Raw genomic sequence first — 26538 nt, 5'->3', positions numbered from 1 at the left:
TCAGTGAGATATACCAGAGGGTCAGTAGGGGTTCCTGGGACTAACAGTGTTAGGATTGGCAAGGAAGGCCTCCAAGGGAGAGGGGCATGAGTTTGGCCTTCTTACGGGCCTGGAATAAGCATTTCTTTTAAATGACGGAAACCTGCCTTGGCTGGTTTGGCTCAGCAGTTAGAACGTCGGCCTGCACACTAGAGAGTCCTGGGTTCGGTTCCCACTAAGGGCACGTACCTCAGTTGCAGTTTGTCCCCTGCCCGGTTGGGGTCATGTGGGTGGCAGCCAGTCGTGTGGGTGTCTTTCTCACATCAATGTTTCTCTCTCTCTCCTCTTCCCTCTCTCCCTCCCACTCTATCTGAAGATAAATGCAAAAATGTTCTCGGGTGAGGATAAAAAAAAAAAAAAAATTAAATGAAGGAGGCCTAATGGGTGGGCAGCTTAAATGGGGAGGGTGTACACAGAGCCTGATCAGGAGCCAAATGGTTGAAGGGTGGAGAGAGAGGCCTATAGAGGGAATAACACTAGAAAAGATGGCTGGAGTTCATTTATTCTACAAACATGTGAGTTCCTGCATTTTATTTAGTTTTGAATTTATTCATTCATTCAATAAGTATTTATTGAATATTTACTGTTTGGTCAGTCAATAAACATTTATCAAGCTCCTACTCTGTGAATGGCACTGTGTTGGTCACTATTCTTTCACCTGCTGGTCAAATAGAGAAATAACTTAGAGACTCTTTCCTTAAGTTGAGGGAGAAGGGAGTTAACTTGTTCAGTATTCAAGATTCTACAACCTTATGTATTTAGGTGGAATGAGGATAAGGGAACAGGCCCGACCATTAACTCACATAGCAACTTCTATTTGTGGAACATTTTTGGTCCACTGACATCTGTTATTTTATTTAATTTGATTCTCATGACAACCTTGTAAAGGAGTCCCAAACAACTGGGGGTAATATGCAAATAAGTCTTGATTTTTTCAGATGCGTGGCTTAAACAAAATCAAAGAGTTCATAAGTAGGGGACCAGAATGGAGATTATCTTTTATATCTAATGTGACATACTTCTTACCCTACCAGTGATCCCCAACCTGGCACCATGGGAACTGTAGAAAAAATACCGACTCTGCTTCTTCCTGGGACAGTCTGCTTCCTTGATTCTGAACAGGTCCAAGAATTTGTAATTTTCAGAAGTTCCCCAAAGGATTCATGTCTATTTGGGTTAGGGAACCGGTAGATTGTACCACTCAGTGGAAGGATCCAGGGCCAAGGGCGTTTTAGACACTTTCCCTAGGGTTCCACAGAGTACTGGAGTGTGTTCTGGGTGGGCTCTGATTCATTTCCAAACCAACACCACCCCTCAACTCTTCCCATTCACTCTTTGCTTCTGAAACATTAACCGAAGGCTGGAGACTTCTAAAGGCCAAGAATGGCGCTGCAGAATGTACAGGACCCACTTTTCCATGGACCACAAAACCTAACCCATGTAGCTGGGGAAAATGAGATGGAAGGGAAGGGTCTTAGGAGGGGGGTCGACCTTCTCATGAATAAAAAAAAATTTCATTTATTGAGTAACCGTATACCGGGCCTTCTTTTAATCCTCAACTCCTTGCAAAGTACTATTATCCCCCTTCTACAGATAAGAAAAATGAGACATAGAGCAAGACTATTATATCCTCCAAGCACAAAGACTCCAAAGCCCGTGCTGCCATGTACAACGTTGGGCGACAGCGTTTTCTCACTTCACCCTCCAAACTGCTAATCCGTCCACTGCCTAAAATTCGGGCGCCCTCCCAGGCGGTGCTCGGATGGAGGGGCATGCTCACACTCAGATGCAGACCCGACTGCAGAAAAGGAGCGTCAGAGCTCAGAGCACCTCAGCGGGCTCCGGGCGGCTCCCGGGCCGAGGCTCTAGAACTACAAAGCCCAGCAGGCATCTGCAGGGGGAGGAGGAGGAGAAGGTGGGACTAGAGCCGGGAGGGAGTGAGAGAGCGAGCCTCGCGCCTCGCCAGCGCACAGCGCTCGGAGCGCTCCAGCGGGCACTGGTACCGCGGCCTCGGCAGCCGGCGGCGGCAAGCGGGAACCGAACTCTGGTGCAGTAGCAGCGCGCGGAGGAGACCCGGCTGTGTCTGGGGCTGGGCGACAACATCCGGACAGGACCGAGACTCTGCTTAGCGCATTGCGGAGACCTCGCCTTCCCCGGCCGTGATCGCGCGCCGCAGCGGGAAAGCAGCGGAGACTGAGGACTTTTCTCTGGTCCGAGGGGCGCCCCGCAGGGCGCACGGTACCAGTACTGCAGTCGGGCACGCCGCGGCGCCGGGGCCCCCTCTCGGAGATGGAGCCCGGGCTGCAAGAAGCGTGAGGCGCCGCCGCCGGGTCTGGAGAGGGGGGCCACAGGGTCTGGAGACCCCGGGCGGCGGACGGAGCCCTCCCCCCGCCCCGCCTCCGGGGCACCAGCTTCGGCTCCATTGTTCCCGCCCGGGCTGGAGGCGCCGGGCGCCGAGCGCCACCGGGACTCGAGAGCCGGCCGCGGAGCTCTCGCGGCCCCGTCAGGAGCCCGGGGGCGACGGGCCGGAGCTGGGGACGCGGGCGCTCGCCCGCCCGCACAAGCCACGGCGGACTCTCCAGAGGCGGAACCGCAGCGCCGAGTGAGGTAAGAGCCACGGCGCCCCCAGATCCGGGGCGGGCTTGGCATCCAAAGCGGCCCCCGGCTCTGGAGCCTCCTGGCTGCGCGCTTCCCCTGCCGCAGCCGGGTCGGTCCGGCGCCTCCCTCCGCTGGTTACCCGCCCCCCTCCACCTCCCGACTCCCTCTCCAGCTCTCTGCGCCCCCATTTTGTCTCCCCTCCCTTCTCTCCGCTCGCGTTGCCTTCTGCGCCCCCTGCCCGCGCTGGTCCTGCCGCCCAACTTTTCCGCCAACTCGCGCCGAGTAACTGGCGAGGCAGCGGCGGCGGCGGCGGCTCCCCGGTAAGTCCGGGGACGGACGGCCCGGACGAAGGCGGCGGCGGCCCTCGACGTCCTAGGACTGGGGAGGAGGGCGGGAGTAGGCAGTGAGGTGGGGGTGTGTGTGTTGCATTCCACTCTGTCTCTTTTTAGTCCACTCGTGGGGATCCACCCCAATGCAGCAGGTAGCTCTGGATGGAACGCAAAAAATCCGGGGTATTTCTTAGTCTTTTATCACCTCTGAAAGGTCTGGGGTAGGGGTTAGGGGTGAGTGGGTGTGTAGGGGCTGGAAGAAAGAATGATGTGGAGGGCTAAGTTAGCTTCTCTCCGAATAGGTTTTAACTCCTATGTCGTCACCAAATGGCTGAATCTGCTTTAGCGGGGCGAGAAAGGAATTCCTTTTCCAGAGGGGCTGATCTTCTACTTAGTCCATCTCCGAAAGGGTCAGAAGTTTGGGTAAGGGGAGGGCGCCCAGCGGGTGATGTTTAAGCCCAACGCTGGGGTCTGGGGGAGGGGAACGTTCTGTTCCTATCTGGTTCTAGGAGGTGGGGGAAGGGATGAGGGTTTTGTCCGATGCGATTCGCTCGGCAGCAATGCATGTTGCTTCTCTGGCTCAGACCCCTATGCCCGCCCCCCTCCCGTCGTGTTTGGGGTTGGGAGAAGAGGGGCTAGTAGAACCCTCTTTTGCGGAGGAATTTATTGACGTCGTAGATCGAGTTCATTGAACATATTGCCTGTGAAGGCAGCCAGACACCTTTGGGAGAGGGGGTGAAGCCTACTTCTTTCTGGGCCTAGAAGCTATTAGCCCTTTTAAAACTTTCTGCGGTGTCTTTCTCCCCCAACAGGTTTCCCCCCATTTTCCAGATGTAGCAGGCGCATCTGGTTCTGTTTCACCCCACATGAGCACACCGCAGCCACGTTATTAACATCCTTCTCCCTCCCCACCTCCTCCAAATTAAAGCTGTCCTTTTCACCTCCCTCTTTAACATTTCTTAAGGCGTTGTTGGGATTTGGGGAGAAAAAAGTTAACCTGGATCCCAAGTTATTTAGGATCTGATTGATGGTAGTGGTGCTTTCTAGATTGTGCGGAAAAGAGGCATCGTAGATGGGGCCAAGGTTTTAGGGGTTGGCACTTGCGAACGGCTCATCTGCTGGAAATGGACTCTTTGGTTATGGGTCTGACCCTGAACTGGCCCTGGCGGAAGTTTCTAGAACTGAAGTATTGCTTCTTGGCCCTTCAGTTACAGCTGGGGCAGCGCGAGCATCTGACCCTGTCCGGAGCCCGCTGTCTGGTCTCCAGCCACCCGGCGGTGGCGTCGCGCGCGCGTCCCTTTTCCACCCTCCTGGGAGCAAGCCCGGAGCGCAGCGGCTGGGGGCGTTGGGGGGAAGCTGTTGCTGCCAGAGGCGCTCCTTGTTTGTTTTAAAGGAGTTATTTGGACTGCAGCCCCGGAAACTAGAGTGGGACATTTTACTATTTAAATAACGGCTACAGTTTTTAAAGCGGGGGTTGGATTGTTAAGGGTTTTTTGGTGAAGTCCTTTGAGGTAGTTGAGCACCTTGTGGTCCAAAGTTGCGGGAGGGTAGGGAGAGTTGGTCTCTCTCACCCTCTCCTTTCCAGTCTCTTTCAAATTGAAAACACTTCTCTGGTTTCTCCTTTGGGCGGTAGTTTTGGAGGCTGTAATGAAATCGCACTTTCTCTAGACATGGTAATTAAGGTGACTTGTTTCCTCCGCAGATGTGCCCTGCCCTTTGCACCTCCGGAGGAGCGCTTTTTTGGGAATACCATCTAAATTGTAGAACCTTAGATTTGAGACTGTGTAGCAGAAAGTGGCCATTTTCCCCGGTTGGCCCAGGCTCCCGGTTTCCTCTCTGAGGCTTGTTGAAAAGCTAAGTAGCAGAGTCCTGTGGGACGTGCCTCGGTCTGGCTAATTACCCCCAAGCCTGGGTCATCTCTCTTCCTTTCATTGACTGAGGGTGAGGGGGAGAGCCATTGCCGACCAAGCTGTCCTGGTGGCCCGCTTACCTAATGACTTGTTTACATATTTCCCCCCACACTCGGGAGAAGTTCCAGGCTGCTGCTGACCCTTAAGGAGCAGGGGGTGTTTGGGGACAAGGAGGCTGCTGGGGCCTGGCTCTAGCTGGGATGGTTGTATACTTATCAGTGAACAGCTCCTTGAAATATCTGTAGCATTTACTTAGTCATAGCTGAGTGTCAGCTTTTTAATGAGGGCCATCCAGATGGATAGCCACTTGGACATGTGTGCTTTCACTGCCTATTTTTATCATGCTTGTAGAAATGCCCATCTTGGAAGCATTTTTCACAAATGGGATTTGGGCCAGAAGGGGCACTACTTCTACTGTTTCCCAAGTAGACAGTCTTAGGTGCTTCTTTATCTTGGCTTCTGGCCATGGAGGATGTAGAAAGTTCTCTTATGCTCCCTTAGAATAGTAAGGAAGCAAAAAGCACAGGAATAGAGAAGGAGCCTCCCAGGTGCTATTGTCCACCCCTCCTGAGGGAGAGGATTAGAGTAAATACCTCCAGGCACCAGAAGAAGCCTGGGCTGGATTTCTTCCTGGGGGACTCCAGAGGGCAGGAAGATTGAGTTGAGCATTGAGTAGGCTGACTCCGGCCATGGAGACCAAGGAAAATCCATGGGTTTTTGCTTTGATTTGTATAGTTTTTGTTTGTTTTGGATGTTGTTGACCTGAAACAAGACTCCTAAAACAGGCGATTTGCTCCTGTGAGCTTGGGATTTTAACAGCCAGCTCCTCTGAACGCTTTTTTCTTGCCTCCATTTTTTAATCTCTTTCATCAAAATGGCTGTTAGTTAAGATTCCTAGGAAAGTTGGAGCCTGTTGCTGATGCAGGAAAAGGTGGTCGAGAGAATTGATTCATACGTCTTGTTCTGAAGAGGCCTCACATCACTTGAGTTTAATTTCCTCTTGGGAAATTTGTCTTGCATTTGTTTTCCCAAGAGCTTTGTAAAAGGTCTGAATGCACCAGAGACTGGTGAGTCCAGATGTAGAGCTTTAGAGAAGATTCTGGGGCTCCCAGAGAGGATTAAATACCAGACTCCGGCTAGGATACCGCCCCCCCTGCCCCCCAAGCTCCATCTACCTTAAACAGAAATCCTGCCCTGGCCGGTTTGGCTTAGCAGTTAGAATGTCGGCCCTTGGACCAGAGAGTCGAGGGTTCCATTCCTGGCACATACCTCAGTTGCAGTTTGGTCCCTGGCCCTGGTCGGGGTCTTGCAGGAGGCAACTAGTCAATGTGTCTCTCTCGTGTTGATTTTTTTTTTCTCTCTTCCTCCCCCTCCCTCCCACTCTATCTGAAGATAAATGGAAAAATATCCTCTGGTGAGGATTAAAAACAAAAACCAGAAATCCTCTCCTTACCACTACTCTCCCTTGTAATTAAAGGAGCTATGGGAGCTGTTTGGTCCCCAAGTAACTAGCCCCCACCTGGGTGAACAACTCCAAGACTATAGTGGTGGTGGTCCACGAGCTCATCCTGTCTTCAATAGCGAGGTTTCCTAGATTATGGTGGAGCAGTTAGTATATACCTCACTCCCAAGGACATTTAGGTGCTTTTTCACAGGGACTCAACATTTTAAAATTAATGTTTCCCTCGGACCAACTAAAACTCCTGTAAGCTGAGCTGCGTAACTTTTTCTCAGATGTTTAGTAAGTACTTGCTCTGCCACTCTCAATAGTGGGGAAAAGCGACCATTTCTGTTAAGAAGTAAGTCTTGTTCCTGTCTAACGGAATTAATGCTGTAGTGTTACTTCTTCAATTCTGAGGAATTGAGAGGTTTACAAAATGTCCTAGTTGGTATATTTTGAAATAGAGCTTGGCTGGCTAACAAGGGCTACTTGACGGTTGCTTTTCTCTGGCATTCTCGACTTCATTTCTGCAAGAATGTCTATATCAGCTTCTTTTCAATCAGCCTTTCTTTCTTTTATTCATTTATTCATCCAGTTAATAAATGTGTCAGCATCTGCTGTGTACATATTAGGTGCTAAGGGTATTAACAAAGGCTAGTCAGGTACAGACCCTGGTCTTTGGGAGCTTGTGATCCCATGGTGTTGTGGAAATTCAGTGGGATGAGATCTTCGGCTGGAAGGCCCAAGAAAGACTGTGGCTTTTGAAGTGGGGCTCAGAATATGAAAGCTTGGCTCGTTGGAGATGGAGGAAAAGGCAAAAAAATACTTGGGCAAGGTACGGAGGTTGCCTAGTGCTGTGCTGCCCCATAGAAATAAAACATGAGTGCCCTGGCTGGTGTTTCTTAGTGGTTAGAGCATTATCCCAAGCACCAAAAAGTCACAGGTTACATTCCCAGTCAAGGGCACAGACCGGGGTTGCAGGTTCAATCCCCAGCCTCGGTCAGGGTGCAAGTGGGAGACAACCGACCAGTTGTTTCTCTCTCTCTCTCTTCCTCCCTCCCTTCCACTTTCTAAAAATCAATGGAAAAAAATATTCTTGAGTGAAAGTTAACCAAAAAAGAAAGAAAAACGTAAGCCACATATAATCTTAGACTGTCTAGTAGCCACGTGAGAAATTAAGTGAAAAGAAACAGGCAGAATTAATTTTTATTAATTTGTTTAGCTTTTGATAATACATTTAACTTAGCCCAATATAGTCAAAATATTATAATTTGACCATATACAATATTAAAAAATCATTGAGATATTTTACTTTTTTATACTTAGTTTTCAAAAGCTATGTTCTTTTCATTTCTAGTACACCTCAGTTCTCACTAGCCATGTTTTAATTGCTCAATAGCCACAGGTGGCTGGTGGCTGTCGGATGGGACAACTGGGTCTAGAGCAGTGGTTCTCAACCTTCCTGATGCCGCGACCCTTTCATACGGTTCCGCATGTTGTGGTGACCCCCAGCCATAAAATTATTTTTGTTGCTACTTCATAACTGTAATTTTGCTACTGTTATGTCTTAGGCGACCCCTGTGAAAGGGTCGTTCGACCCCCAAAGGGGTCAGGACCCTCAGGTTGAGAGCCGCCGGTCTAGAGTATGGGGCTTGAAGATGGATAGTGAGAAATACCTTTGTAAAGGTAGGAAGTTTGTCCTGCTGCTGCCAATTACGAAATATCCTGAGAGCGCTATCAAGGTGTGACTCAAAGCAGTGTTTATAATTCCTTATATTTGATTAGGATTTTAAAGAGGAGAGAGCAGGCTCTTTTACCCATGCTACCCATTTGATCCTCTTAACCTGTGATGTAGTCAAGGCAAATATTTTAGCCCCTCCAACAAGTGGGAAACTGAGGCTCAGAAAAGTTTAGTGACTCTCTGAGGGTGGCAGGGTCATAAATGGAAGGGCAAGAATTAATTTGTTTTTTTCCAGAGAACAGCAACTAAAAAGATAAGCTAGTTTTACATCACTTTTGGACAAGGAGATCTGATGGTCATAGAATGTTTGTTTGTTTTTTCAGGTAGATTGGGAGAGAGAAACATCGACATAAGAGAAACGCATTAACTGGTTGCCTCCTGCACGACCTCTACCAGGGCCTGGGACAAACCCCAACCGACCTACATGCCCTTGACCAGAATCAAGCCCAAGGCTCATTGGTCCACAGGCCGGTGCTCTAACCACTGAGCACACTGACCAGGGCGGTCATAGAAGTTTTATTCTTAGAATTCAAGAGAAATGCAAGGTCGTATATCCTAGCCCCTGCTTTCTCACCAGCCACTCTCTCATTTTACGTTGAATTGGTACTTAGGAGAGAGCAGGTACTTTCACCCACGCTGCCCATTTGATCCTTATAACCACCATATTTTAGCCCCTCTAAAAAATGGGAAAACTGAGATGTATGTGTATGTGCCCCCTGCCCCCCATTCCCTAGTGAGAACCTCTGCACCCAGGCTGCCAGTCCCAGGAGACCTGACATATGGGAGAGACTGATGGTGGAGCCAGTTGCAGGGTCTCTGAGGAAGCTGCTGTGTACACCTGTGAGGCTACAGGTCACATCTGTCCAGCAATGAAAGAAGGAGACCGTTTCTAAGGGATTTTAAGAATTCATTAATTAGTAGAATGAGAAGAAGGTGAGGTGACGGAGGAGGTGTCAGTCCCTAAGGTCTCAGGCAGGGTGTGGATTAGTGGTTTGTATCACTGTGTTTTCTGCAATGGTGTGTGTGCCCATATACCTTCTCATTCCGGGAGTTGGTGCCAGACAGAGACTGAGTTTTCTTAACATCCTTTGTTTTATAGATGTGGGATTTGAGGCCCAGAGGGAAAGCAGAAGAAGAGACTTTTGCAGGGAAGCTGCCAAATTAGTTTGGAATACATTGAACACACAGCTGAAAGAGGACAGTCTGCAGCCAACCCACACCTGTGAGGAGGTGGGCAGGCTTTTCAGGGGACAGAGTGATCAAGTGGTGGTGGAAGATATCTGTCTGCTACATTTGAAAACAAGCTTAATCATCTCAAGATGATACCACCCTTTCCCACTGGACACTAAAAACCCATTCATTACTCTGGTGGTTCCTGGGGACTTAGGTTCTTAGTTGGGTGTATCTTTTGGGGTAATAGGCCTGCATCAGTTTGGTGTATCTTTGGGATGTAATCAGATGTGAAATGTGGTTTAGGGTGTCCTCTGGCAAGCATCACTTCTATCCCAGGCCAGGGATTGTGCCCCATCCTATGTCCTAGATGGCACATCTGTGAACTACTTCCAAGGGTTTTTCAACCAATGGAATTGAGAATTGAGGCTCGCCCATTTCCAGAGTTACCTCAGATCTGTCTTTATCTGCTTGGTTTCTCTGTAGCACAGAGATGCCCTTTGGAGAAAATGAGTTTGGAGTAGGTAGAGCCAGGTTTGACCAGCCTCTTATTTGCTTCCTCCCACCTTGTTCTCTAGCATCTGAAAACATGGGTGATGCTGAGAGTTTCAGTGCTGTTGCTTACCAGCTGCAAATCCTTGGGCAAAATTCTTAACCTCTTTGAGTCTGTTTCTCCATGGCATAAAGGGGAGTAACAGCTCAGCTAGTATGGCTCAGTGGTTGAGTGTCGGCCCATGCATCAAGAGGTCGCCAGTTCAGTTCCCAGTCAGGGTACATGCTCAGGTTGTGGGCCCAATCCCCAGTGGGGGGGCAGGCAGGAGGCGGCCAGTTGATGTCCTCGCTCATCAATGTTTCTCTCTCTCTCTCCCCCTCTCCCTTCTTCTCTCTCTCAAATCAATAAATAAAAAATACATATAAAAAAGAGGGGGCGATAATAATTACCCCCCATAAGTTTATAATGAGGAAGATATGAAGTTTTACACTTACAGATTCTACTTAGTACATGCTTTTGGCATGGAGTGGGTATTCAGCAAACATTTTTTCTGGTCTCTCTTCTAGTTCCTTTCCTAAATTCAGAAAAGTAAAAGAGAAATGTTCACCTCTCCTTTGATTTGAAATCATTAAACAATTTTAGGAAAACCTTTGGAGAGGTAGTGGTAGTGTATTTGTACTCCCACTGGCAAGCACATGTGAACGGAGCCAAGAATCCAGGGGGGTCTCTGCCAGCGGAGACTGACTCACTCACAGGGGCCCTGTCTGGCTCAGAGGAGGCAGGGCTGAAGCACCACATTAGGGCATGTTCCGGGGAAGTGGATTCTCTGAATAACTTGGATGGTTCCCTGGAGTATTTAGAACAAAAGCCACCTGGAAGATGGAGATGGTCACCCCAACATAGCCCTAACAGTGCCCAGAAAGTCTTATCACTTGGTAAGTGTTTAGCAGCAACAACCTCTTGTTCCTCGAGACCCTAGGGGATTGTCTTAAGGTTTACCACTCCAGACCTGAGGAGGGTAAAGGACTGCATTCTGTGCTTTTAATTGGGGCTGACATGAGCCATCTTTGAGTCAGTCCTTGCAAGAGCCTTTTGACTCTTCAGCACAACCTCTTTTCCCCACTTCTGGATTCACTTCTGTCAGACCTCAGCTGTCACCTTTCAGCATCTGGGAAGAAAACTGGACTCACCTCTGGGGCTCTTTTTAAAGAGTTGGTGAGAGTTGTGTTCTCTCCCTGGCCTAAAAGAAGCTGATAGAACCTGAGATCCCTGTGATGCATACAGTTCTTGAGACAAAAAGAAAGGGCCCTGGAGATCACTTTTATTCAGCTTCCTTGTTGCATGGGTTCAGAGGGGGTCAGCATCTTCCTTGGCTCCCATTTCCTAGTTCTTGGCTTGATTCTTCATTCTCTCTCTCTCTTTAAGCTTCACCCAAGGACATGCTTAGAGAGAGGAAGGGGGAGAAAAAGAGAGGGAGAGGGAGGAACATCAATGTAAGAGAGAAACATCGATCGGTTGACTTCCATACATGCCCTGACCAGGGATGGAACCCACCAGGTATGTGCCCTGGCCAGGAATCAAACCATCAACCTGTCAGTACACAGGATGACACGCAACCAACTGAGCCAGGCTCTTCATCTCTCTTTACCCCGCACCAAACTGTTGGTTTTGCCAGGGAGGGAATGAAGTCTTAGACTAAAGTCATCCGCATACTAAAGGCTCCTGCTGTCCCACCACACTCTGTGAAGCCATTGCCCAGGAAGTGGCAGAACTATTTGGGATTTTCATAAAGCCTTTTGCTTTCCCAGCACAAACGATCTTGGCGCTTATGCCTTGCAGAACCTCATGACGATTTTCCCAGTAAGGCTTGTCACAGCCCACACTTAATAAATAGTTGTGGAACTGAATTAAAGCACTCCTTTGTCTAAGTAAGGCCTATAAACTCAAATTCAACATTGGGGCAGGACCACAGTTCTCTTCACTGTATTTTAAGGAGTAAATTATTCCTTCAAGCACCCTTCTGGACAGGGTGGCTATGTGACTGCTTTACCTTCTTTTTCTCCTTGCCCCGTGTCCTCCTCCAGACAGACCATCCTAAGTTTTATTCCTTTCTTTCCCCAGAGTCAGCTTGAAAAGGAGGATCAAGCTCAAGGCAGAGTCTCCATGGAGGTGTGGAGCCTTGTCACCAACCTCTAACTGCAGAACTGGGATGTGGAGCTGGAAGTGCCTCCTCTTCTGGGCTGTGCTGGTCACAGCCACACTCTGCACCGCCAGGCCGGCCCCGACCTTGCCTGAACAAGGTAAGACACTGGCAGAGGGTCAGCCTGGACTTCCGGCCCTCGGAAACTGGCCAGCTGGGACAGAGGTGACATGTTTGGAGGTGATGTGGTTGACTGGGAGGGTTCTACCGCAGGTGGAGCAAAGGGCTCTTTTCCTGTAGGAGAGACTCCCAAGATACCTGGGCTGGTTAGAGTTTGATTATAAACATACCAACTTCATGAGAGGTTGGGTCATGAAGGCTGGTGACATCCAGTTGCCAGAGGTAACATGCTCTGGGTGGGTTGATGCTTTTCTCTTATGAAAAAAGAACTTTTGATTGGGATCCAAAAGCCAACTCCCTAACCTAGATGAATAATGAGATGGAGTTGGGTGATGCAATGGAGAGTGAATGGCCTATGAATTTGGGTTTAGGGCTTAACATCAGGCTACAGGGGATACTGAGGGATGTGGGAGCTTGATAAAGACCTCTGGCTTGTAAAATTGTTCCAAAGACACATCTTCTGTGTGTTGGCAATCATGGCTGTGTGCTTGTCATTTTGCCTTCCTTGACCACATCTCTCAGGCCCTGTTTGGAGGTCTGCTGAGCAGTTTCTTTCGGTATGTATGCTGGGAAGATTTGGAAGAGATTGAGAACCAGAGAGCATAATGCAGCATGGGAGCTGGGAGAGATCTATGGCTTGTTTGAAATACAGAGAGCTTATTATGTTAGTAACAGGAAGGACTTGCCCAATGGCTGATGGAGTTGTAAAAATACATCATGAAGATTACAGGTACAGCATACCTGGTAGCTTTCGAGGGTCTTTAAGAGCTAATATTTGAGCTTTTCTGCTGCCAAAGTTTGTGGCTTGTGATTCAGTGGCTGATCACATAAATAGAGAAGGTTGGCAGGCAGTGGGTAAAAGGCTCAGGTGTGCCCAGGACATGGTGGCTGTATTTAAAGGGCTGTCAGTCTCAGCTGTCAGGACCTATTTGAATGATAAATGATGAGTGAGAATATTTGTCCACTGCTGTAGTGGTGGGGAAGGAGGAGGGAAGAGTGTGTGAGACTTTCTAGAATGTGCACCAGCTGGAGCAGGCAGATTAATGTTGCATTCAGTAACAGAACTAAAGGCAAGACCTGAGCTAGAACATGCCAGAGACCCAAAGCAGGAGAGACCATCTCTGCCCACAGGGAGTTCACTGTCTGTACTTGTCGTACAGAGTTACATGAATACAAGGTAGACCATGTTTAAGCACACAGTGGAGTTACAACAAAATTCAGTGGACATGCAGAGGACAAGGGGAGCAGAGAGCATCTAAGATGGGTTCAAAAGGATGAGTAGGGGTTTGAAAGGGGGACCTGAAGGACATTCTAAGTAGAACAGCATGAGTGAAGGTACTGAAGCAGGAAGTATAAAGTATACAGAGAACGATTTACCTGGTGAGTGGTTAGGTAGTTAAGGGAAGTAATACTCAGAAAAATTGGATTGCGTTATGAGCACATGGAAGGCCTAATGCCCGGCTAAGGAAACTGTACTTAAGTGGGTAGATACTGGGAATCTTGAAAAGTTTTGAGCAAGTAGCAATGTGATTCAGCTTTTAGAAAATTAATATGGTAGCAGAATTTGTTTTATTTTTTAAATTTTTTTATTTTTTTGCATTTATCTTTTAGATAGAGCGGGAGGGGGAGGGGGGAAGAGAGAGAGAGAGACAGAGAGAGAGAGAAACATCGATACGAGAGAGACACATTGACTGGTTGCCACGTACACAACCCCAACCGGGGCTGGGGACAAACTGCAACCAAGGTACATGCCCCTAGCGGGAACCGAACCAGGGACTCTCTGGTCTGCAGGCCGACGCTCTAACTGCTGAGCCAAACCGGCCAGGGCTGGTAGCAGAATTTGGATGGATGGGAGGAAGAAGACGGACCTGTTTAAATTCTTCTCCTCTACTTAATAGCTGCGTTACTTGCTTTAACAAATTATTCAAACACACTAAACCTTAGTTTGCTCATCTTTTTAAAAACTTTATTGATTTTTAAACAGAGAAACATTGATTGGTTGTTCCACTTATTTATGCATGCATTGGTTGATTCTTGTATGTGCCCTGACTGGGGATCGAACCCATAGCCTTGGGGTTTCAGGACAATGCTCTAACCAACAGAGCTACTCGGCCAGGGCAGTTTGCTCATCTTTAAAATGGGGACAACAGAAAGGGATTAAGTGAGCTAATCCAAACAAAGCACTTATATGTAAAATGTCAGTAGCTGCCACCACGACTGTCTCCAGAAAGAGTTAGACATCTATTTTTAATGTCTAGCTAAAGGAAGTAAGGGTATGAACTAGGGAGGAGGCCCTGAAGTTGTAAAGGAAGGAGCAAACAGTGGTGACACTATAGAGATGGAATCTGTGGGTGGGTTTAAGTAGGTTGATGTCAGCTTCGGGTGACCAGAGACACAGACAAGATGAGAGGAGGGCAGTAAGTTAGGATGGGAGGGTTGCGAGGAGTAGAGATTTGTGATAAGAGAGTCCAAAGGCATGGGTGAGTTTTGAGAATAAGAATTTACAACGGACCCTGAAGTACTTTAAAAACAAAAACAAAAACAGAACTCTCATGCAGCCCAAAAATGGAGGGTAGGAAAAGTGACCAGTATGTCTCTCAGGCCTGGGGACTTACAAACAGGAAGGGGATGTCTGAGGGTACAGGCATTGGCATTTTAGGGGTGGTGGTGGTGGTAGAGGTGGTGGTGGGGGTATTGAAGCTGCTGGCTGTAGGTCCAAACAGGGAAAGGAATTCGGGGCAGTGGTGGAGGATGGAGCCTGGGTGCTGAAGGTCCTGATGAGGACAAAGTACAGGTCCCATGAACAAGAAGGAGGGAATAGGAGAGGTGGAGAGGGCATTAGGAGGCTATGCAGCGAGCAGTAAAGACTGAAGTCAGGCTGCCATTTTTTAAAAAATCAACTTAATTGAGGTATAATTTACATTCTGTAAAATAGACCATTTTAACTGTGGAATTTGATGTGTTTTGATAAATGTAACTACCAGCCCCATCAAGATATGGAACATTTTCATCGCCCTCAAAACTTCCATCAGGCCTCTTTGCAGTAGGGACCCCAGGCAACCACTGATCCACTTTCTGTCGTTACAGGTTACCTTTGCCTAGTCTACAATTTCATAGAATAGAATTATATGGTGAATGTGTATTCATCCACCTGTTGCTGGCCTTTTAGGTTGTTAACAGTTTGGGCTACTATTACTAAAACTGCTGTGAACTTTTGTGTATGAGTCTTTGTGTGGGCATACGTTTTCTCTGAACTGCCTTGGTTTGTATTGTGGCTGTTCTTCCTGACCATCGGCTCTTGGGAAAGTTCTTCTTTGCGCCTGTATAACTTACACTGATAATGAACATCTGTTCCTGACATCATAGTCAATATTAAATGAGATCGTATACAAAGCTCCTAGAACAGTGCCTAGTACAGAGTCAATAAGCAATAAATGGCCGTTGTGGGTACCGTTTCCTGGGACCCTACAGAGGACAGCACATGGTGGGGGGCTTGTTTCATGGGTGGACTTGGAATGCCTGAGGACACAAAAGTGGAAATCCACTGGACTCGGAGAACAGGTCCCTGTTTGGTTGCGTAAGTCCAGTCCCTCTCTCGGCGCGGCCCTTTCATGTAACTTGTCCTTCCTGAGCTTTGTGATAGCAGAGCACGTGCCCCTCGGCCTTCAGAGAACTGCCCTGAAGTCACAAGGGACAGTCTTTCTCCATGCTTTGTAAACTAGATGGTGTCTCACAAATTAACGTAAAGTATTGGTATGTGGCCTTGGCCCTTCTGATTGTTAAATAATAATGCTGCTGTTGTCCTCAGAAAAGAGTATAATCTGTGTATAAAAAGTTTGTGCAAAACTTTAAAGCAAACTATCCAAAACCCTGCTCACACTGAGAGCTTTTCCCCTGTAGAAAGGCTTTGCTGTGAATGAGTGAGTGAGTGAGTGTGTGTGTGCGCGCGCGCGCCCCATGCGCGCGTGTTGGGAACCCCTCCCCCAGTCTGCAAATGCTCCTGAGGGAGTGGGGAGGGCCTGGAGTTTCTGGCTGTCTTTGGAAAGTTGATTTAATAAGGGTTCCAGGAAAACCAGCCTCCCTCCCTCTCTCCTTTCCCTTCTCTAGTTTAGGAACTTAAAGAGCTCAGCTTGTTTCAGGTCAGGCTTTGAGGGAGGGGGTGTTGTGTGGATAGACTGAAGCTGGGTCATGGGTAGAATGCCCTTTAAAAAGATAAGCACCAACTTGAAAGACAGTTTGAGCTTGAGGAGGGTTATGTCTGTGTATTTTTCTTTTTTTTAGAGTAAGACTTGGGGAAAAGCAAGGAAACCGTTTTCTCACACTTGGAAGTGGGGGTCCTGCCCTTTTTTCAGCACAACGTGGTTAAATACCCCAAACTGTGGTTGAGGGGACAGTAGGAGACATGCAGTCTCAAAATACTTGCCTACATGCTTGGAAATCTGCAACTAATAAGCAATTTAATGGGCAGGGGTTTTACAGCTCCTCCCACCTCTCCACATTTGAGGGAGTCTGGTGGCCGGTTGAAGGGGGAGAGGTTACACTTAATGGAAAAGCCGCAGTTTCCATTTCTGGCTGCAAGCCCCCTGGATGCCGTGTGCTACAAAGCGAGGCTTTGTCTTTGTGTTCACAGAAACCTGCGACCATGGGGGAGAGGCTGCAAGTGGTGCCAGAGACATTGCCCCAGCCTCAAGTTTAGGGCCCTGGCCACCCCAGGCAACCCCCGCCCCAGGGGTCCCACTGCTGCCTTTGGCCCAAAGGGATATGCATTTCAGCCTGTTCTCAAGTAGGTGCGAGCGGGTATCCCACTCTACCAGCCTAGGACAGGCTGTGATCCCGCTGGCTGCAGCCCATTGGTGTGGCCCAAGGACCACTGTCCAGTGGCTGCCCTGGGACACTTGCAGGAACGCTTCTCCACCCTGCCCCACCCAACATTATTTTTTTCTTGTGAAAAGAACCTGTTTACAGTACGTCTGATTCACACTGGATGTATAAGAGGCGTTTCTTCATCATCTGCCAAAGGACAAGTGGAATTACCTGGAGCAAAAGGTGGTGTTGGCTGACCCACTTGTGAACAAGGATGGTGGATTCAGGACTGGAGAAATCTGCAGGGTGCTGAGCCACCAGGTTTCCCCAGGATCTGTTCTGTCCCACACCCTTGTCCCCAGAGAGGGGTGGCCAGAGTGCTTTTGAAAGGATGTGTTTGCGAGTGTTTTGCTGAGCTGAGCAGAGTGGGGGTAGGGAGGCCAGGCTCAGCATGTGAGAGAATGTGAGGGAGGAGTGTTTGACCAGGCCGGGCAAGTGCAGCAAAGCCACTCCAGAGCTGTGTTCTTGGCTCTGGCTTCTGCATTGCTACACCATTAGCTCCACTGATTTTCCACTCTGGCTTTGCCAGCCAGCTCCCCAAAGTCTGGGAGGAGGAATTTCTCAGGGAAGAACAAATGGCTGTCCAGAGCCCTTGCCGTTGGTGGGGGAGGAGAGGGAGTTCAAACAAAGAATCGGCCAGGATTCTGTCACCCGGCTTCTGTGACTACCTGAAGTCTGGGGTGGCAGGAACCAGAGAGAGTTTCCTCCTTTTGGTGTGGCCCCAGCACAGAGATGGGTCAGCAGGGCCCAGCCAGGGTGCTTGCTCCTTGGTCCGGCAGAAGCAGTGAGTGATGGCTTGTGTCTGGGGCGCTGACGGATGGCCTTGGGAGAAGTGACTCCTGGGGAGTCATTATCGGGGAGGGCGAGGTCCAGGGTCAGAGAGCCTGACCAGCAGCTGCGCCCTGTTTTTACAGTGCCTCGTTCCTCCGGGGCCACTGGGGGCTCCAGCTCACCCAGTGGACACCACCTTTGCCTCTTCCTTCCTCCCCAAAGCCTGGAAGTGAGACAACTGTTCCCTGCTGACTGGGAAAAGTCCAGCTGCTCTAGTGATCCTGGTCTCCGCGGTCTAGCTGCCCAGGCCTCCCTGTTCATTCTGGAGACTTGTTGCAAACATTCCCTTCCCTCTGCCTACCTGTGCCCCATGCCAGGCCCCAAGTGATGGAGGGGAAAGTTAACTGCTCTACCTGGGCTCCTGAGGGCCTGGAGTAATTCCCAAACTGTCCTCTTAGGAGAAGCCTTAGGCTGCTCCTGAACTTGGGGGGAAGAGTTGCTTTGACTTCCAGCTGCCAAGTAGAGGGGCAGTTCCCTGAAGCCTCCCAAGATAGGTTTGTTGCCTCTTAGTGATGCCATAATGTGGCACCAAGACATTGAGCTCCTGCCCTTAGAGTTCCCCTCTCCTGTGTCTTGGTTGGTTCATGCAGACTCTTACCTTTCCGCTGGCCAAATGAGGTGCCCAATGCCTTCATTTAAAGGGTTTGTGCCTTGCCCTCACTGGTGTGGCTCAGTTGTACCTGCAGGTGGCGGGTTCGATTCCTTTTCAGGGCACAAACCCAGGGTGTGGGTTCGATCCACGTTCAGGGAGCATACAGGACACAACCGATCAATGTTTCTCTCTCACATTGATGTTTCTGTCCCTCTCCCTTCCCCTTTCTCTAAAATCAATAAAAACATATCTTCCGGTGAGGATTTAAAAATAAGAAGAAGAAATAAAGGGTTTGTGCCCTGCACACTGGGGTATGCTGAGGTGAAGGGTCTGTCCAGTGAAATCCCAGGCACAAAGAAAGATTGGCTCGGACAGAGCTTGGAACTCAATGCTCCTTCCTCATCCCACATGTTGTGGTGTGGCCCAGCCTCCTGGGATGGGCTGTGTAAAAGGAGGTGAATGTTGGGGCAGCAGACCCTGCCATTTGAGTGAATGCGACTATGTTTCCCAGGCCCTGGATGTGTAGGCGCATTGAGCCTCAAGTGGGTGAGAGGGTCAAGGAGTTCGGCAAAGAGCGGGCTTCTGTGGTTATGAGCCTGGACAAGGGAAAGAGGTTAAAAACCAGCAACACTGAAGTTTCCATTCTTAATCAACAAAGAGAGTTGAATTTAGAGCTCAGCCTTTCCTCGGTTTTCTCCAGGATCAAAACCTAGCCCCTGGTTAATGGTCCTTTCACCATTCATTCACTGATTTTCCCTCCCTCCCTGTTCTCTCTCTCTTTCTCTCCCCACCCCCTCCAACCGGACCAAACCAAACTCTTCCTTTTGAATGTAACATGTACATTCCTACCTAACCATTATTTATCCTGGTCCCTTGCCAGAAACGACCATCCCTATCCTTGCACTTTTTTTTGGTAATTTCTACTCTTAGCTTAAGGTTTAACTTGGGTTTAGCTTTACGCCATCTCCTTCTTGAAGCCTTCTTTTGTCTCCAATTAATCATTCCTTTTTTTCCCTTTATGTTTAACTTTTCAGTCTACTACTTTTCTTTACTCTGTCTTACATTGTATGTAGTTTTTAACATGTAGCTGTTTTCTCCACTAGAGCAATCAGAAAGAATATTTTTATTGCTCTTTTAAAACATGGACATTTTGATATATAATCTAGGTTCATCGGAGAAAATTTAGAAAATATATATTTGTAAAGAAAAATTTATATTCCCATCATCCAAAAATAATCACTGCTGTGAATATTCTTTTAGACTATTTTTCTTGCATTTATACAAACATACCTTTTCAAAAATGGGACTTATATGGTATATACTTGTTTGTAACTTAAGCATGTGTTTATTGCAGAGAAAATTTTTTCATCATGCCTAATAATCACATAATATTCCATTGTATGAGTGTGCAAAGTTTATTTACTTACCCAGTCCTCTACTGCTGGGTGTTTAGGTTATTTTCAATATTTGCACTTAAGTGAACAGACTTACAAATAAAAGTTGTTCATGTATCCAAGGATACTTACATTCTGAAACTGTTGATTACATAGTGCCAAATTGCCCTAGAAAGATTATACCAGTAAATATCTTTTACAATAATAATTAATAAATACTATTTATTGCATCTTTTAAAATTATTTTTTCTTTTTATTGATTTTAGAGAGAGAAGAAGGGAGAGGGAAAGAGAGATAGAAACATCAATGAGCAATAACATCAACTAGCCATCTCCTGCATGCCCCCCACTGGGCATTTGGCCCATAACCTGGGCATGTGCCCTGACCGGGAATTGAATCTGTGACCTCTTGGTGCATGGGTCGACACTCAACCACTGAGCCACACTGGCCCACCGGCCAGGCAACTGGGCTACATTTTTATCTTTTTTGTTGTTGTTGTTATTAATCCTCACCTGAGGATATTTTTCCATTGATTTTTTGATAGGGTGGAAGGGAGGGAGAAAGACAGACAGACAGACATCAGTGTGAGAGAGATACATCGATTGGTTGCCTCCAGCACAAATTGGGGATTGAACCTACAACACAGGTATGTGCCCTTGACTGGGAATCAAATCCGTGACTGTTTGGTCCATAGGTCAGCACTCTAACTGCTGAGCCAAACTGGCCAGGGCACATTTTTATATCTTTACACTGATCCTATAGCCATGGGTTTATTCCCATCATAGGAAGAGGACACGGAAGTTCAAGGAGTTAAGTAACTTGTTTAAGGTAATATAGTTGGTGAGAAGGTAGAACTAAGATTCAGACTCATGTTGGTCTGATTCCAGTGGTTTTTCCCAGCCCAATATACTGTAACTCTGCATCAGACTGGGTTTTCCCACAGATTTGCTAGGTCAGTCCCCTTTCTCTCACAGGAACCAGGCTTTACCTCCCTTTCTGGGGTGGTATGTACGTGTGTGTGATTGGGGTAAGGGCTGCGGGAGGTGCTTGCCTTGTGCCATTCCTTGTGTGATGTTCTGCTCTTTACTTCAAAGTGATGCATTCGTCATAGGTCTGTGAGCTGCCGTAATGAAAAGTGGTTTTTAGCCTAGAATAATCAACAATAAAAAAAAAAACCTATTGAGGCTGCCACTTCCACTGTAGCCAAGACCTCCTACATGAAGAAGATCTAGGATCAGAGGTCCCCAAAATGTCAGTTGGTACACCTGAGTGTTCTTGGCAGGTCACACTTATTCTAGAATGTAGTGGGATTGCTGGGACACACAAACCACCTGGATTGCTTCTAAAAGGACTGTGATCCCACGATATCTGATGGATGGAGGTTCAGAGAGGGTGCACCATTAGCATTGTTTTGAGATTACCAGTATATATATATTTGAAACAAAAAGAAATGCAGAAAAGGGGGGGGGATTACTCAGGGTCCTGAAACTTTGTTTTTCTTAGTGCTTACATTGAACAAACTAATGTTTTTAAAAATATATATTACAATGTAATTGGGCTAGTCACAGAATAATTACAGGATTTAAAAAATACATATTGTCCAGCCGGTGTGGCTCAGTGGATTGAGCTCGTCCCATGGACTGAGAGGTCCCGGCACGATTCCCTGTCAGGGCTCATGCCCAGGTTTCAGGCTCGATCCCCAGTAGGGGGCATGCAAGAGGCAGCTGATCGATGCTTCTCTCTCTCTCTCCCTTCCTCTCTCTCTGAAAAATCAATGAAAACAATTTTTAAAAAAATACATATTAATTTGTGGTATATTATCTGAAGTGTGCCCCAGAAATAAAACACAGGTTTATTGGAAGTTGTTCGGTAAATGTCTTCTTCCAGTTCTGTAACTATCTGTGTAAGCGTTTGGGGGAAGAACATCAAGAGTCTTGGAGAGGCCCCTCTTGAATGGGAGTCCCAGAACAAATGTCACCCTACCCCAGCCTCACCATGGGCTATGCCCAGCCCAAGTGACTCATTTAAGAAGTGTCATCCAAAGACTACATCAAATAAGGATATAAACCTAGGTTATAAGAACATCTGAAAACACAGGAGAGAGACTTCCCTTAAGTGAAAGTACAAATTGACCATCATTTATGGGTTCTGATGGTGTGTGTGTGTGTGTGTGTGTACACATAAGCCATGAAGGAAGAGTTCTGGTTGTATCCTTTGTTCACTTCAGCACCTTAGAATAATTTATTGTGTGATACATATTAATACTTTCTGAATAAATGAATTCATGCATGAACACATGGCTAAGTGATAATTCATTTTCTTTTTTAAAAGGTATTAAACTTTCTTGTTTTAAAAAGGAGAAGATAGGCCCTGGCTGGTTTGGCTCAGCTGTTAGAGCATTGGCCCATGGACCAAAGAGTCACGAGTTCAATTTCAGTCAAGGGCACATACCTCGGCTGCAGGTTTGATCCTTGGCCCCCATCAGGGTTATGCAGGAGGCAGCCAATCAATGTATCTGTCTCACATCAATGTTTTTCTCTCTCTCCCTCTCTCCCTCCTTCCCATCTGTCTAAAAATCAATGGAAAACTATCCTTGGGTGAGGATAAAAAGTAATTAATTAAATTTAATTGCTATTTAAATAAAATAAAAAGGAGGGGGTAGGAATAAAATCCTATTCAACAGGAAGATAAGGAAAATAGGTGATAACCAGTTATTGTTATCACATATTGAGCTCTTGTGTCATCTAATGCAATGATTCTCAGATTTTCACTGCATGGATCTCACCAGGCAGATTGTTAAAACCCACTGCCTCGTTCCTTCCCAGAACTCTTGATTCTGAAGCAGGACCCCAAGCTTGATGGTTTTAACAAGTTCCTAGAGGATGCATATACTGCCCATCTAGGGATCACACTTTGAGGATCTCTGATATCAATCCCCCCCCCCCAAAAAAAAACCATCTATAAGGTAGGTGTTGTTTCCATTTAACAGTTTAGGAAACTGACTCAGAGAGGGTTCTCAAACAAAAACTTGCTGAGGTTAAACAATAAGTTAGTGGTGGAGTGGGAGTCCAGACTTGGCCTATCTGATATCAGTGCCTTCAGCTCTGAACTCCTGTGCTGGGAGGGACAAGGTGAGGAAGGGGGAATGTCTGAGAGTCTAGGAAGAGAGATACAATAATAGGGAAAGAGACGGGAAAGGTGGAAGGGAGGTGAGTCCGTTTGCCTGGGAGCATTGAGGAGGGGGGAAGGTGGTCTCAAACTTTCCTCGGAAGGTAGGCAACCTCTTCCTGGGGCTTTAAGTCAATTATCACAGCCTTTGGAATGCTGACCAGCTCTCCAGATGGTTAGAAGGAGTCCAATTGCATCAGAAATCTCTGCTCATTTATTGTCAAACTTCAGAGTTTACATTTGGAATTAAGGTTTATTTTCCTTAGATTTTAGGAATTAGCTTTTGAACCTTAGAAGAGTCAGGTTCCTTGACTAACTACTGAATGAGGTTCTCCCTTCAGCATTCAATACTTGTATCAGTGTTATTTGAGCAGTCGAGGCTGTGTGGCTGCCTGAAGGGTACATTTGGAAGGCAGCTCTGCTCACCACTATACCACCAACGCGTGAAGGGCACATTTGGAAGCTGCATTTATTTTATGTCTGCCCTTCACTACCCTCAGACTCCAAATTCATTTTGAAAATTTATTTGCCTTGCCAGTTCTCAGTAAAATAAATCCTTCTAGAATAACTGGGCTCCCAGCGTTCTTCCAGTTACAGCCTCTCGGATACTTCATATCCTCCGTTCTGAGGCTGCTTCTGGTGAGAATGGGCCAGAGAGAAGACATGAGGGGACACATTTATTGAAGGTGCTGATGTCTGGAGCTCTGTGACCAAAACAGAATCCCCTCCTGCCTTCCTTCACACCCAAGGGAGCTTTGTGCTAGTTGGGGGCAAGAGGGGATAGCAGTGAGCTATGCGGAAAACTCTGAAGTCCCAGTTGAAACTTAGAATGTTGTTTAGAGCTGGAGCTTGTCAAGGCCGTCCGCTTCCCCACCTCACAGTTGAGGAAACTGAGGCCTGAGTGGGGAGGGGACTTGCTCATAGTTAGTGGTAGGGCCAGTCATCAGATTGATTTCTACTCAGATGCCCTTTCTGCTGCAAGCAGCCAGTTATAACCACCTGTGGTCAAGCAGAGTTTGGGATTAAGTGGTTGTTACAAGGATTTCAAACTAGGCTCTTGTTCTCATCCCTTAGGACATCTGGACTGTTGACATTTCTCAGGGTAGGAATCTCTATCGCAAGATCCTAATTATTCAGATTGAGTAAAGGAGTCCCTAGTAGAGATATTGGCCCTTACCCTCCCTCAAGCCTTTGGTCCTGCTGCTTCTACCTGCTCTCCACCGACAGTCATATCATCTCAGGTAGGAAGATTCCTAAACCATGGTTTTTTATTTTGTTTTGTTTTTTTTAAATCCTTACCCAAGGATATTTTTCCATTTATTTTCAGACAGTGTGGGAGGGGGAGGGAGATAGAAACATTGGTGTGAGAGATATACGTTGATCAGTTGCCTCCTGCACCACCCTGACCAGGGCTGGGGGCTGAACCATAACTGAGGAATCGCCCTTCCTGGAATCGAACCTGAGACCCTTTGGTCCTTGGGCTGGCACTCTAACCACTGAGCCAGACTGGCCAGGACTAAACCATGGTTTTTTAATTTCTTAAAATACCGAGGACTAAATACTCAACCTTCATGGTGTGTGCAAAGGAGAGGGAAGAATGAATGTGTGGTACCTCAGTGGACCCTCTAGGTCAGCTGTTCTCAACCTGTGGGTCGCAACCCCTTTGGGGGTCAAACGACCCTTTCACAGGGGTTGCCTAAGACCTAACAGTAGCAAAGTTACAGTTATGAAGTAGCAACAAAAATAATCTTATGGTTGGGGGTCACCACAACATGAGGAACTGTATGAAAGGGCTGCGGCATCAGGAAGGTTGAGAACCACTGCTCTAGGTCCCTACCATCGTGCACATCTGTGGAACAGACCAGTGATCTCAGATTTTTAGATTTCATAGGCCAAATCCCCCTCCCCCCAGTAGTTTAGAAACTACATAAGGTTGACAACTTATTTTGCCAAGTAAGAACCTTTTTAATAAACCAACACAATTCCCCACCATTACCATTTTTTATTGTGATAAAATATACCTAACATAAAATTGGCCGTTTTTACCCTTTTTAAACATAGTTCTGTGGCGTGAGCACATCACATTGTGGTGCGGGCATGGCCATCATTCACCTCCAGAACTTGTTCACCTTCCCAATCAAAACTATACACTAACTCCCCCTCTCCCTTTCCCCAGCCCCTGGCATTTTAAAAGGATGTTTAGCACCTTTGTTCTCATAGTGTAAAAACTAAGAGGCATTTATGCAGAGCCCATTTCTTTCCCCACCGCAGTGGGCAGTCACCCTCTTGACACAGCTCTGTGACCAGATCCTCCATGGCATCATTGGGGTGAGACAGGGAGGGAAGATGGCAAGCACCTTGGGGTGCTGAGAACTGTGAATAGTGCACTGAGGCGCCTCTTTTGGTTTTCAGGGGCCAAAAGGCAAATTCTGAAACAGCTGAGACCGCTACTAAGTCATCAGCAAGTTTAGGGAGCAGCAACTTTTTTCCTGCCCAGCTGCTAGTGGTGTTTCCTTCCCCAAACTAGCACTGCTGGGTGTGGGGGAGGGGAGGCCGTCCTTCGGAGAGGCCCTAGTAGGGGGTGGGGTGGGGGAGGGCAATACATTCTTTTTCTTTAAGGAACCTGACCGGACTTTAAGGTTAGAGCACAGCGGAGTGCGAGCTGCAGGGTTACCTTTTCGTCATTGATTCATCTCGCTCTCCTCCCTCCCCCACGCTTAATGATCTTTCCATTACAGAACCCAGACCAGGAAGTGCATGACAGGTCGCAGCTGCAGACACATGGCTGGGAGGCCTGGGCTCTCGGCCAGCGTGGGAGGGTCTGTGGAGGGTCTGCGTTCCCCTTCTAGTAGCAGGACAGTACACACACACGTATGCATGCATGCACGCACGTACACACACGCACACGCACGCAGGCACACACCCTTCAGCTAGTTGTCCTGCTTTTTTCCCTTACCACTTGGTGAAAGGTGTTTTTACTTCTGTGTTGGCACAGTTGGTGGCCAGTTGTACTCCTGATTTGAGTTTACGATGTGATTTTTAAGAAAGGGAGAAGAATCCCGACCTACGCATCTAGATCCCCTAAATTTCAGCCTATACAAGTGGTCCTTGCTGGGTTTGTGGTTCTTTTGGGGGAGTTTTCCATTGTTGAACTGAGGCACTCTAGCTTCTTTTTCCAAAACAGGACCCACAACGTGGCTTTAGAAGCTCGCAGGTGTCCAAAGGAGTTGCTGGACATAGTTTTAATACCTCCAAAACGACCAGTTTTCCTCTTCATGAGTCTATCTAGAAGCCAGGTTCAGTACATGTTTTGGAGGGAGGTCTAGATGCAAGAGCTTTGCAGACATACAGACCTGGGTTCAAATCACAATGAGTGCGTAGAGCCACCTTCATTTTTGTTTTGATTGGGGATGGCTCCTTCCACATTCGAGTTTGCTCAGGAAATGTTAATTTACCCTAAACTGTGTCCTAGGGGGGCAGTTGTCACACAGGAGTTTCTGTCTCCACCACCAGCTGTGTAGTTGGCTTTCTTCCCTGAATCTGCCAAGGCCGGATTCCTCTGGTGCCAAATGTGAAATGGTGACACAAACTTCTAGGAACTGTGAGCTTAGACCATTCCCCTAGCTGTAGGGCATCCACCTTTGCATCT

At 47.5% G+C, this 26538-nt stretch overlaps 1 protein-coding gene across 3 annotated transcripts in view; it reads left to right on the top strand.

Annotated features, from left to right (window-relative positions):
- Window positions 1-2549: 2549 nt before the first annotated feature.
- FGFR1 (fibroblast growth factor receptor 1) overlaps window positions 2550-26538 on the top strand; it is a 48507-nt gene continuing 24518 nt past the window's right edge. For all 3 annotated transcript variants that reach the window (XM_036250140.1, XM_036250139.1, XM_036250138.1), the window contains exons 1-2: window positions 2550-2646; window positions 11843-12021. In XM_036250140.1, coding sequence (XP_036106033.1) covers window positions 11931-12021 — 91 coding nt within the window. In that variant the 5' untranslated portion in view covers window positions 2550-2646; window positions 11843-11930. The remainder of the gene's footprint in view (window positions 2647-11842; window positions 12022-26538) is intronic.

The sequence above is a fragment of the Molossus molossus genome, unplaced genomic scaffold (assembly GCF_014108415.1).
Source record: "Molossus molossus isolate mMolMol1 unplaced genomic scaffold, mMolMol1.p scaffold_m16_p_9, whole genome shotgun sequence".
NCBI lineage: Eukaryota > Metazoa > Chordata > Mammalia > Chiroptera > Molossidae > Molossus > Molossus molossus.
Note: the sequence above shows the minus strand (reverse complement) of the source record. Positions and strands in the feature narration are given on the sequence as shown.